The sequence below is a fragment of the Passer montanus genome, unplaced genomic scaffold, assembly GCF_014805655.1.
Source record: "Passer montanus isolate IOZ18808 unplaced genomic scaffold, ASM1480565v1 scaffold13, whole genome shotgun sequence".
NCBI lineage: Eukaryota > Metazoa > Chordata > Aves > Passeriformes > Passeridae > Passer > Passer montanus.
The window spans coordinates 2,519,888-2,533,701 of NW_024359832.1; the positions used below are offsets into that span (position 1 = coordinate 2,519,888).

The 13,814-nt window shown below is 42.1% G+C and overlaps 1 protein-coding gene across 1 annotated transcript in view; it reads left to right on the forward strand.

The window, feature by feature from the left end:
• The first annotated feature begins 719 nt into the window (after positions 1 to 719).
• SCFD2 (sec1 family domain containing 2) overlaps positions 720 to 13,814 on the forward strand; it is a 187,758-nt gene continuing 174,663 nt past the window's right edge. Inside the window, exons 1-3 of the mRNA XM_039698763.1 lie at positions 720 to 743; positions 2,697 to 3,270; positions 7,904 to 8,072. Coding sequence (XP_039554697.1) covers positions 720 to 743; positions 2,697 to 3,270; positions 7,904 to 8,072 — 767 coding nt within the window. The remainder of the gene's footprint in view (positions 744 to 2,696; positions 3,271 to 7,903; positions 8,073 to 13,814) is intronic.

The following is a 13,814-nucleotide window of genomic DNA, read 5'->3' on the forward strand; positions in this document are numbered from 1 at the left end:
GGCCCGGCCGGGCCCGGCCCCGGCCCCGGGACTGCCCTCCCCGCCGGGCCGGCCGGGCACCGTCCGTGCGCGGCCACTCACCGCGGCTGTGCTTTCGCCGCTCTCCCGAGGCGCGCTGCGAGAGCCGCCTGCCCTTCCTCTGGCTGCCGGTTGCTCTCGGCGGTCCTTGTGCCCTCCTGCGTCCCTGGACGCCCGTCCGTCCCCTCAGCAGGGATCACCGGCAGCATGGCGATCTCCTCCAGAACATCCTTGCCTATCTCCAGAAGCAGGACTTGGCTAAACACACGTACACTCCAGTGCCGAGCATCTACTGGCGGCTGATGGCAGCTGCTGAGGGAGCGTAAGCACGGGGTAAACACGCCGCTGCCTCTGCTAGAACTGTCCCTCGGCTCAGGGACTGTCCCAGCTGGATGCTCTATTTTAGGTTTAACAACTCTTCATAGATTTTTTTTTCCCTCCATAAATTTCCTGACTTTGTTTTTAGGTACAGTAAGGGTTTAGCATTCGTAGTGTGCTGTGAGTGTTCCAGCGTGTTTCTATGTTCAAAATGTTTCTATGAATTTCATTAATTCTGCTTTCAATGTGGTGGGGAGTAGTGAGCCCTTTTTCCTGGTGATTTGCTCACTTTACATCTGTGAATGCTAGACAAGTGCAAGATGCCTTAGAAAGGTTAAGTACCAACAACTGTCCAAATAAGTTTCAACCACTTTTGTGTACAAATGGAGCTTGTGGTGTTTCAGGATGTATGTGAAAACTAAAACAGGGACTTGCTTTTTCAGCGGGTCAGTTTGGGAAAAATCAGACTAGAGGACTTGACTGTAACATAAACACGACTCTCAGTGAGGGGAGCTTATTTGAATTGCCTGCATAGAGAAGATTATTTGGAAGTTTCATATACGGCATGATATTTCACTGAGGTTCTCGTGAACAACCAACCAACTCAAAATTTCTTTTCGCCTAAAATTAAATGTCTGAGTATTGTGTACAGGTAATGAATTATGTGGTGTAATTGGGTAGGTTTTCATCTTGCCATTTAATTTTTTATGCAGATAGTTGTGGAGTCAGCAAATGGTTTTTCACCACTGAGTCACTTCTCATAAGACAAATGTGTACATGTAGTACCTCTTCATAGACATCAGTGTCTGAATGTTCATTCCTGTTTTGTTTACTTTGCCATTTAACACAGTTCTGGCTGACATTAAATGACACAGCTGAATTCAAATAGTTTCCTTTGGCTGCAGACCGAAGAAAGAAAGAAAGAAGAATGAAGACCATGTTTGAGGAAAATGCAAAAAGTAGAAACCAAGAGCAGGCTAAGAACAAAAAATATCTTAAAATACTTTGATGCAGATCCTGCAAGCACATTTCCTTGTACAAACCTTTAGAGAAATCACAGAGAGCTGGTGGTGATGGAAAAACCCACTTTGAACAGTTGTGGCCTGTAAAAGTTTCTTCTAAGGCTTTGAGTAGCTGAAAGGCTGAAGAGAGAACGCATCTTTGCAAGCTGCATCACCATCTTCACTCACAGGTTACACCACACAAACGCACACAAAGATACCAAGTTATGGAACCCTTTAGTAGTACAGTTCTTCTTCTGACACAGTAGTTGTCACCTTGCACAAGGGACAAAATAAGCTGTAAAAACCACTTAGATAATGTTGTTCTGTATTTTAACCATTGTGCTTTAAACTGATTAACTTCATTCTGTCCTCTAGCAAGTAATTTTTCTTTTTTCAACACTGGCATATGCAGAACTAGTTGCAATCTATACAGTATTAAGAAAGAAAAAAAAAACTATTACCTTTCTAAAAAAGCATCTGATGTTTTGACAATAACATCTGTAAAAAACCTCTCAACCTTTTAAAAGAGGTCAGCCCCCCCTTGCCCCTTTTCCTTAGTGGTTTTAAAGGTAAAGAACCCCTTTTAAATTGTCGGGCAAGCCATAATTTATCTAGATTTTGTCTGTGGCACTCAACCAGAAAACAAAAACTCAGAGATGCATAATCAGTCTGAGAGAAGAATAATTCTACTTGTTTATAAACTCAGGGGCGCAGTTTTAATTATCCCCCATCCTCTCTTAGTGTTCATTTTTCAAATCAAAATAGTCCAGAAGGGTATTAACTTACATATTTTTCTAGCATGATGAAGCTATATGCCCTAAGGTTAAAATAACAGATTGGTGCTAGAACAGTACAAAGAAAGGGAAGAATGCATCTAAGAGCAATGTCAGTGGAGAACACTAAAAGGGAAGCATCTGATTTAATTACTGGAAATCTAGTGAATTTGGTGTTACTCATGTTTTTCAGTGTTCTGAAACCATTTGTATCTGTAAGAGACCTAAGAACAGCAGTTAAGCTGGAGGGTGAACAACTCACTGAGTGTTTTATCTGTTTATTAAAGCTGATGATCCCGCTGTGTGCCTTCCTTGGTGCTTCCGGAGGAGGCTGCCCGGGCGAGTACTGTGTAGAACACAGACCTGCAAGCGGCCGCCCAGCCTCTGGGGAGAACGAACTGCGTGCTTCTTGTGGCGTTTTGTCTCGTTAGCCTTGGAACTGATTTCGAGATCAAGGCCTTTTAAAGGGGAAAGTGGAATTAAAATAATTTGTCATACGTCTCTACCTGTACAGAGAAAAGCCGCATTTACTGAGCAGGAGCTCATTCACCAAAGCGTTTGTTACCACTAACACAACGGATAGGCAGTAGTGGGGCAGGGAGCGGGGCTGAAGGCTCGCCTCTCGGGTGCCGAACACGTGAATTGCCGTGAGGCGGCCGCTCCCGCCGTGCCCACCCCGGCCGTGTCACCCCGGCCGTGCCGCGTGCGGCGCTGCGTGCTGCTGTGCGGAGACGAGGCGGAGGGCGGCGGGGCGGCGGAGCTGGAGGAGACCTTGCGGCGGTGGATGGGCGAGGGCGGCTGCGCCGAGGTGGTGCTGCGGGGCCCGCCGCTCCTGGCGCCCGTCTCGGCGGAGCTGTGCCTGCTGCCCGCCCTGGCAGCGCTCCTCCCGCCGCTGCGCGGGCCCGGCGGCCCCGGCTCCGCTGAGGTCGGGCTGGCTGCGCTGCCTGCTGAGCTGCGGGCGGCGGTGCGGGCCCTGGTGGGCGAGCTGGACTCTCTCTTCACCGCCCTGGGCCTGCGGGAGGAGAGCTTCGCTGTGGGGGCCCTCAGCAGGGTCGTCGCCGCTGAGCTGGCAAGCTACGCCTCAGCCAGAAACAGGAGGAGGACAGCCACCAACAAGGCCTCTGTCATCTTCGTGGACAGGACGTTGGACCTCGCTGGTAAGAAATCCTCAGGTGGTATGGGCTGTCATTGTACAGGGCCCATACCCACCCCACCAGGAGAGCATCACATAGTGGGAACCCATATTCCACTTTATACCGTGTCCTCCCGTGGGTATGTAGCTCCATTTCCGAGTCCTGGGTGGGATTGCTCTTGGGATCTGTCTGCTAGAATGCATGTGTTCAGTGGTTACCAGGCAGTGATGGTAGAACTCTGTGCTTCTCCTGAAGCTGGGGAAACGTGGCTGGGTTCAAAGCAGTAGTTCCTGCAAGTTCCACATCATCCTGCTTCAGTAGGAAAACTTGGTGTTCCAGCATTCTGCTGGTGATACCCAATGTCCTCCTTTCTGTTCCAAAACAGCTATTTCCATGGGGGATATGGATGTGGTAATCTTTTGTCCCAGCGTCAGTTTCATGCTTCCTGGATTAAAAGCCACTGCTCTCCAGTCCAGCATCCATTGCTCACATTATCCAGTTGTTTGGAAAAGTATCTTACAGCTGCTTCCATGATCCCAAGTGCTGTGCCAATACCCCTAGTGCCAGGTGCATCCTTTCATGCAGAAATAGCTCAAATGGTTTGCTTAAGTGGTGGTCCCTGGGGGTCAGTGACCCCAAAGTCATACTCAACTGCCCAATGAACTGGTGCTGCTTTCCAGATTAGGAGAAAAGTTGACATAGCTGAGCTGGTTACTCTCCTGTTGTTCTTGGTTCGTGTTTAACATGATCTTACAGAATAAGCAGTGTGTGGTTCCGTTCCACAGGTTAGTGGTTTGAAGAGTCATTGTATTAAGCCACCAGGTATGCAAACAGTTCTTCATCTGACAACACAGACAGCATGTTTAATCCCATGGCCATGATGGTTGCTTACACACCCTTGTATCCCGGTGGATCACAGAAATGAAGAGTAAGGCAGAAGGCTCTGCTGGAAATCCAAAATTTTGTTTCTAGCACTTCCATTTTGCTGCAAACTAGAAACCTTAACTGTGACTGTGTACCACCTTGAGGTGTGAAGGAAAGGGTCTGCATGTTTCAGACTAAGTCTTATGGATTGCTGTGAAGTATCCAGTGAATCTATTTGTCACTCTTATCTTTATGTCTGTCTAGGCAGATACACGTCCCTGTGTAACCCTTAGCCATATCTATATGCCTGAAAGTGTTTCTGTAGGTATGTGTGTTGATATAGCAATGACTGCATTTGCTGTCCCAGTCATACATAACTCCTGCTGGCATGCACAGGGTGTGAGCCTGGTTTGTAGTCAATAATTCGTGTCATAATTTTTTGCCACCACATGTCATGTAGCAAGTACTTGGCACAGTGTTGCACCCTGCAGCTTGTCTGTTTCTAAATTTTCCTCCATATTTTTTTTCCTCCCATAATTTCCCATATGTATCCTTCAACTGCTGTTCACAGCTATCAACAAGGTGCTGAAGAGCAGCTATGGATCCAGGCAGTTAATGCTGTGCTGAGGTTGGGAAGATTGATCAGAAGACTGCAGGAAAGTGGACTTGGATAAAGAACTTAAAACGAAATTGTGAGAGGAGTGTTGGTTTGGGGTGAGAATGGGGAAAGGATTTATTTTTGCACTCAGATAGTGAGAAGAAATAAAAACAAAAAGCAGAATCAGATGTGGGATGACAGGGAGCTGCCTGACAAGGAGACTTGAGGTGTGGAGAGAGATATTTGGTACCAGCTGAAACCTGGGAAGGGAAGTGTGGAATCTTGTACTTCAGTAGGAGAAGGTGTTTTTGAGATAACATTAGGGCTGTAGTGAGCAGCACTGGAAGGAAATGGCAAAGCTCACAGAATAAGGATGAGAAGTTACAGGATTTGTTTTTACGATTCTATTCTCAGTGTCCATAAATGAAATTAAGATCCCTGCATGCAACCATTCTTTTGTTACCAACAAATGCCTCCAGAATTCATTGGTAATTTCATTGAATTATTCCCACGGTTTGGACTCATGCTATCAAATACAATGCAAACTGAAGGAAGAAAAATCTGGTGCATTTCAGAGGTAAAGCTGTATATGAACCTGAATTTAGTGGCACACAATAAGATTTGTTTCATTGGTTTGCTAAAAACTGTACAGTAAAGAATACACAGGGGAAGCACGGAGTGTAATTAGTGTAGTTAGCTGCTGTTAAAGAACTGGTTAGTTGACTTTGCAAATTGTATCAGCTACAACTTGTATCAAATGTCACCTATTTGAGTTTGTAAGTTATAATGTAAAGAAAAAGTAGAAAAGAAATTAGAACAGCATGATACATAAGAGTATCATGAAAACTAGATGTTAGCCTGGCATGAAAGCTTCTATTTTGCAATGGTCAGATAACTTGTTGTCACATGAACGCTCAGTCTGTCTGTACTTTGGCAGCATTCAAAACCATCACCTGTGCCTTGAACACTGTTGTTCATGAAAAGCTGCTGAGCAGTCTGTTGACTGTCCTCAGAAGTGGTGAGTAGAGAGGATCAAAACTAGTCCCATGCACTCTTCTGAAGTCAGTGCAGTTTGAAAGTGACTCCCTCCAATTTCTTGTCCTAGTCTTGTGAAGTTTAACAATCTTTTCAGGCTTGGTTAATTTATGCAGTTGATTGGGGTGACAGTGACTTTTAAATCCTCCATTAGATGTTTTGTGATTGATTTGATGAGGCATGGCAAAGGCCAGTAGCACTGGTGGACCAGTGGAGACCTCCAAGAAGTAGCAGTTGTGGGAAAGAGGCAGAGGCTCTCACTGGCTGTTCATGGAAGCAGCTCGAGTACTCTGAGTCTTCCCCCTATGCCAAGAAGAAAGGAGGGATGTCAATAATTAATGCGGGTTTGTTTGCGTTTGAGGTGTTTCTAGTTTAACCAAATGTCTTGTCTAACTAAATGTTGCTCACATGCAGGATGTGTGGAGAGACAGATGTTGCTTCCAGTACCTGGGGTGAAGGTTCACGAGATTATTGCTGGTTTTCCTGTGCAACTTTGCAAGTGTTGCAGTGTGCCTTACAGGTGACCTTTCTAGCAAGAACAATGTAGGGATTTTGGAGAACAAGATAGCTTAGGGAGTCACAAAGACAGCCCAGCTCATTCCATCTGTATTTCATTGGTCTAACTCTGGCTGAGAATGGTAGAAAAGGGAGTTGCTGTTATTCTGTGATTATTGCAGGTTTTGGTGAAACAAATGGATAATAAACCAGCTGAGTGGTCAGGTGTCCACACTGCAGTACCACCCTGCGCTGAACACTTGTGCTGCCTTTGCTTTCTGTGGATAAAGGTGTTGTCAGCACAGAGTTTGGCTTCACTTCTCCTTTTTTGTCCTTGTTTCTCTTTTCAAGTTCTTTTGCAATACAGAAAAGTGGATAACCCATGGAAAACCATGGCTTACAGCCTGGATACCTGGCTGCTGTAGGATTGCTGGAGACAGTCTTCTGCTTCTGCTGTCCAAGAGCACTTAATAATCTGACTTTAGCAATGTACTTGATGTAAGGGCCTTGTTTGGATTTATGGAGCATGTGAAGCTAATTCAGCTGTTGAAACAGATATTCTCTGTCTTTGGAAGTGATGAAAACATAAGAGCAGATAGCTGCCACACTGATGGATTTAGATGGAGTGTGACCATATCCTGAGAGAACTTTCCTGCCTCTCAGTGGTGCTTCAAAAGTTCCCGTTTTTCTGTGATTAAAGTGAGGACAACCAAAACTAAGCTCAGCACTGCTGTCCAGCCCTGTGTTGGTGGCTGAACTGTAGCTTAAGTGGCAGACTACAAATACCTTCAACTTGTTCCTGACCTAAAGGCAATTTAGTTTTTGGTCCCTCTGTCTTGACTTTCATCTGTAGAGTGTGTCATGTTTTTCTGCTTTGACTTGGCTCACAGTGCTAATATTTTTAAAGTTGGTTGTAGAGCCTGTGTTGAGAGTTCATGAATGGAAAGAAAAGCATGTGTGTTTGAAATCAGGAAAATTGAAGAAAACATGCCAGCTGGAGTTCAGAGTTTCTCTTGGAATACGGTCAAATTCACATTTTATACTTTGTAACTTGGGTTGGTTTAGTTGTTTCATGTTTGTTCACCTGAGCTGCCCTCAGTTCCTATAAAAGTGATGTGATCTTGATTGTGGCATGCCATTGGTAATTGTTTATTTTAATATTGGGCTGGCCTGTCTGGGTAGCTGTTTTTGCAACTTGTATATAGTCCTTTTAAGCACAGCCCTATTAGTTTATGTAGAAAAGTATAGTATGCATGTGAGTGTATATATAAATATTTGCTTGCTTTTTAAATAACCATTACAAATATTATTTAACAACTTCCTTAGGCAAAGAAAAATGTTTTTCATGTCTAAGTGTAAAATCAGTGAATATCTAACAGCTGTAAAACTAAGTCTAATTTAATGGTAATAGTTGTGGTAGTAATAGTACTTTTTAAATTAATCTTTCTGAACTGTTGTAAGTGCTTTTAACTTTACACATTCTAGAAATTAATTTTACTTTTGTAGAAAAATTATTTTTGAAAAGTTAAATGTGTTTTTGATATTAGGAGTACCAGTGTTCTTCTCCTCAAAACATGTAGTTATTTTCTTTTAATTTTGTTTGTTTTTCTAGTTATTCACCTGATAGTTTTTGGGTCTTTTTTTGTTTTTCTCCATTTTCTTCAGGAGCAGTTGGTCATCATGGCGACAATCTTGCAGAGAAGATTCTTTCTGTGCTTCCTAAACTTCCTGGCCACAAGACTGATGTAATGGTTAACATGGTGGAACTTACAGCTCTGCAGACTAGAGATGAAACTTGCAGTATTATAGCACCTGGCTGCTTAGCACAACCAAAGTAAACATTCTTTTATTCTTCCTTTTTTTTTTTAATTTCTGTTTTTAAATGTTGAGTATGTTTGTTATCTCTGTGTGAACAAATGGACAAAGAACAAGTCTTTAAAAAAACAAAACAAAAGAAAACAGTCAAGCTTACAGCAAAACCCCATCTGGTTGTAATTCTGCTGGAATGTAATAGTCTATATGTGTACATTAAGTGAGTTGGCCAGATAAGACTTCCAAAAGTAGAAGAATCTCAAGACCTTTTAGATTTGGGTTGTTTAAATTGCTGTAGATTACTGTAGCAGAAATCAGAATAGATTAACACCAAGAATTCTCCTTGTGACATTTCTTTTTCTGCCTAAAAGGTCATGCAAACAGGTAGGTCTCAATGGTGACTTCCTTTTCCCATAAGCCTCTTTATAAAGTTAGCTGGATGCTGAATTTAATTTAAGGTTGTATCCCTGTTTTCAGACACAGTACCTATGGAGAAGGATAATAAGGCACAAATTCAGGTATACAGACAGCTTCATGGGGGCTTGATTTTTTCTTAAACAAGAGCAACCAAAAAGCAGTAACTTTAGACAATTGTACTTAGCTGTGTATAATGTGTAGCTAAGACTTCACAAGTAAAGTGCATCAGATTTGATGTTTGACTTTCTAAATTTAGTTGTCCAAACCAAAACTCTCCTGCAACTTCTGTTACTATGCAAAAACAAGGAAACATACCAGGTGCTGGTATGTTTTTTCTCAATAAATGTTTTTCTCAGCAGTGGTTTAGAAATTTATACAGTGCAAAGGGGATTAAAATTTCTTTCTCTTTTACTATAATGCTCTCCTCATATATTAGAAAATAGTTTTTTGAGATGGGCTGTTTAATATAGTTTCTGTGCTTCTCTTTTGATTTCTTTTGTGATTTTGCACCTGCACTGTATCCTTTTTCTTCCCTTCCCCCCCAACAAAGATTTCACAGATTTCCACTGTTAGCAGCATATGGTGTTTATTTTCTGAGAGCCTCCAGATCCTTTGTCACCTTCCATCTCTCACATGTGCTGTAACTAGGTCCAGTTTCAAGGTTTTGCATTGCACACCTCTTTTCTTCCATAGAAGCTGGAGAGGAAATGTTTCCTCCTAGAGGTGGACTCAGTTGTAACTTGCTGCAGGGGTGACTAGCTTAAATAACATTTGCTCTGGTTTGCTTCTCGCTGTCTGCTTTCCCACTGATTCCTGAAGTAGAAGCTAAATGTCCTTAAAGATCTGTCTACACAGTAAAATGAAGAGGTCATTGTCCATAGTAGAACTTTGTGGTAGCTTTTTGTGCTAACTTTGAGTAGCTATCATTAATAAAGAAAATTCTGTCAGAGCAGACTAGGAAAAAAACCCCAATATTTATTGCCCTGATATTGTTGACCTCTGCTACCACTCTATTTTTTCTCACATTATTGACATTGAGGAGACTAAAGGTAGTGCTGGTATGCCTTCCCATGGCTAAATTGCTACTTCAGTCATGGATTCGTGTTTTTAGTAACAGCTGACAGAGTTTTACTATGTTCTGAGGTGGCTAGTATGTATATATTTACATCAAGGTTTGTTTGCCTATTTGCTAGCTAATGGGTAGGTGCCCTCTGTTAACAGTAGTTAGTCTTAACATATTTTGCAGTCTCATGTGGACACAGCTGCTTAAAGAACAGCAGGATTTGGCTACAAGATGCAAGTGTGGTGGCAAAGTTGGATGACAGCAGCTGATACCTGGTACCAAAGCAGTGGTGCCATTAACACACTGGTCTATAACAGCTTCTCCAAAATACCCTCTCTCTGCAAACTCATGGTACAGAATCTGTTACACTGGAAATTTTTAGGAATAGATCAAGCAAATATTTTAAACAGTCTTAATCTTGCCTTGTAGCACAGCAAAGGGACACAATGACCTCTGAAAATCTCTCTTGTTGCCACAGTCAACAACTGAAGAAGAGTTGTGGGCCTTAGAAGAGTCTCCAAACTTCAAGTGACAGTGTGATGTTCAACCTGTTTTTCACTTCTTCTCCAACTATATAATGATCAGAAATAGTTCCTAGTTTAAAATAGGCACTTTGAAACTAGCTTAAGACAGTTGATGAAGGGTGCTTGAAATATAACTGTGGCTGAATGTGTGGCTGAAGGTGGTAGTTTCCATTCTGTTCAACAGAAATATTTTCAGTGTTGGCTTATAAATGCTAGCATTAATCATCTTTGCTAGTGTAAAATGGTTGTTTTTCTGAAGCACTGAAATGGATTAAAAATTCTCACCAGTAGGTTTCTGTGTCAATTCCGTGAGAAATTCTTTAGGACGCTCTCAATTCCTCATCAGCTTGTTGCCCTTGGTAGCTGGCTCAGAAGTGTTTCTTATAATTGAAAACTTAAGTCTTCATTTGTATTTGTAAATGATGCATGGCAAGGAGTGTTCCTCTGCTTGTAAATTTTCTGTTTACTCTGGTGAGTGAAAGTGCCAGCCCTTTCTCCAGAGACAGGACCAGCGACTTCAGTTATACCCAGATGAAATGTGTGGGGGCTCTTTCACATGAAATTTTGTGATCAGACTGTGGCATTTCAGACTCACATATTCAGAATATTTTTAAAATGTTTTCATTGTTTTCTCTCAAGTAATATTTGAGCATGCTGTAGTGAGGGAAGAGAGAGAGTCTGGTCCTTGCATACAGCTTGCTATATTTAACTTCTCTTATGGCATGCCACTCCAGCAGAAACATCTGGGCTCAGTTACAGAGTTAGCAAACTGAATTAATGAATAATTTATGGTTGGTGTGGTGAAATAAAGCAGGGTTCTTTTCTCAAATCTAAGGAAATAATGGGCTTCTTTAAAGATTTAGATGAAAATGTAAATGCCATATGCAGCTTGAGTTACTGTACTTTGAAGGTGCTCTCTTTGTGAGGGAGGGAATTTCTTATAAAAAAACCCCAAACTATTCTACAGTTCTTGATTTTTTTAGTTTTATTAGCCTCAAAAATCTCACGGAGTCATTGTTTGCCCTACTATAGTCACTGACATGTTGCTGTTCCAGTGTGGATGATAGTGGAGTTTCTCAAAGCACTCATCTTGTGTTTTTAAGTATTTTTTTTAGCATGTTGAAGCATCTTGCTGTCAGTAATTAGTTTATTTTGATGGAATTTACCTTTTCTGACTCTTGTGAGCTGGGAGCTGAGGTGCATGAAGCCCCCGTGGCTCCCTAAAACCCCAAATGAGGGTTCAGATGCCTGACTCCTAATCACAGGCCTGTGGTGTGTGAGAAATAAATATTTATATACACTGTGGGCAACCAAAGGAATATCTGTTTTCCTCTTTTTCAATACGCTCTTTTATTAGCCAGGAACACTTTTGATATGCTCGCCTATTTTGCTGAATAGACTGAATATTTAATTTGCTTATGCACATTTTAAGAACTCTCTGAATGGAGGTTTCTTGTCTGTTTTTGCACTCTTGCTTCTTTTCTCCAATGTTTGAAGTTTGCAGGCTTTTTAGAATTCAGTATGGTGTTAAAATCTTTTAAAAAGTCCAGATTTTTATTTAAAAAAATATATGTATTTAATGCAATATACAAAGAACCACTGGACTCCTACAACGAGTGTTTTTCCATAAAAATGAAATACATTAATGTAGCACAGTTCATGTTTGGGCTGCTATGCCTAAAGCAATTCAATAAGCAATATAGCTGAGCTGTCTGGGCACTTTTGACAGAACAGGTGGAGCCTCTAAATCATCTGTATTTGCTTTGGGGGGAGAAATTACAAGTTGAGAATGAAGTGACCATGTTGATGGGTGTGATACAGAAAGCATTTTTATGCAGGCCAGATGTTTGAATCACAGCACCCACAAACATCTTTCTTTATGTCTTGTATTAGGAGTGGAAAGGTAGGTGTGGTGGGGGAGTGGGTTAAAAAGTAGGACATTCCTGGAGATAGAATGATAAAATTTCAGTGTCTCATGGTAGTGGCAGTTGAAAATACATACTTCTCCTAATCATTCTTAGTTCTGCAGTTGTTATTCATATTTTGGACTGATCAGTACTTTTTACAAATGATACAGTTTGGATAGAGAAGAAAGCCCTGCTCCAGCTGCATCTTTGCATTTGGGTGTGATGTGATGATTCAGTGCTCCTCTGGTACTGGTGGGACTTGAATAACCCCAAACATAAAGGAAGGCCATGAGGTGAGGGGACTTGTATTCCAGTCCTGGTTCTGCTTTCAGCTTGCAGCATGATCTCAGGTCACTTAATTCCTTTCTGCCTCTGATTCCTCTTGTAGTTCTTGTCCAAGGAACTTGTTTTCTAAACCAGGAAAACAGGGATTTTCTTAGGATACAAGTTTGCATACTGAAAGCAGAAAAATCCTAGGGGATCTGATCTCTGGGAATGCAAGTAACAGTGCAGGTGGGTACAAGGGGAGTTAAGGTGTCAGGACTACTGAACACAGGATCTCCATTTGTGCTTTCTTTGGAACTGTGTCCTTCCCACTCCTACTCACTGTGCTGTGTTCCCCTGGGGAGGGGAGACAGTTTTGGGTTGCATTCACCTGGCCCCCTTTCCTGGGAACTGATGGAACAGCAGTTCCAGTGATCTCAGTATAACACACATGCAGTATTCTTTGTACAGTCACATGTATGATGTCAATTTCAAATGAAAGATTTTTGTGTGTGTATGGCAAAGAAAAGGGCAACAAGAAATAAAACTGAAGAGGAGATTAAAGTCTCTGTTTAATCTGGGAAATAAACTTTTTTGAATGGCTGATTTTATTTTCTTGAGGTTTTTTTGTTTGATTGTTTTGTTAATCAGGGAACAAGCATCTGAAGAATATTGGTGTTTTGTTGTTTTGGTTTTTTTTAATAGCATGATTCTTGGATCTTTTTGGTGTTTTCAGTCTTTTAAAAAAATATTTCCTTTACGTCAGCTGTAGGTATTAATTAGGAATGAAACCACTGCTTTTTTTTGCATGCATACATTTTTGGAAGCTAATTTGAGAAGGTAATTTGGGACAGTGTTATTCTTGAATGAGCTGGAAATTTATGGCATAAATACGAGTAATTTTCCTTTCTGGAATGTTAATATTAAAGAGGAAATATTGCTATTGCAGTAAGAAAATCCAGATGTTACAACGATATTGCTTCATATCCACTGCAAGTCTTGCAGAGGAGGAAGGGTAAGCCAAAACAAAGGATGGCAAGGCTCTTTTAGACAGGGAGAGAGACAGCTTCGTGCTAAAAACTGCTTTTGGATCTGGCCTGGTATGTTGGTGGTGGCTCAGCAGCAGCGGGGTGCTCCCTGCCCATCCCTGCTGTTGGAGGGGCGGGGGTGTGTTCCTCCAGCTTTTCTGCTGCTGGACACTTCCCCCTGCTGGAAGCTGCATGCTCCTGCTCTCCCGGGACCCAGCCTCCTGTCCCTGCTGCAGTGCTCTGCTGAACTCTGCTCCTAAAGATTGTTTGAAACCTAAATGCAGCACCCCCAAGACAAAAAAATCCCAAACCAACCCAAAAGAAGCCACCACCCATGGTACAGCTGTTTCCTCTCTGCCTTTCTGAGCAAGGTGAGCAGCACTTTGGGGAGAGAAGGAAGTTGTAACTGCAGAATTTATGAAAAGCAGCCATCCCATTGCAGTAAATAAAACTCTGAAACTTTTTTTCACCAATGACAGGTGAAATTACAGCCTGGCCCTGTGCTTCCAGGACTCCTGTTGTGCTGCTGAGGTCCATTTTCAGGGAGATGAATTGTGCTGT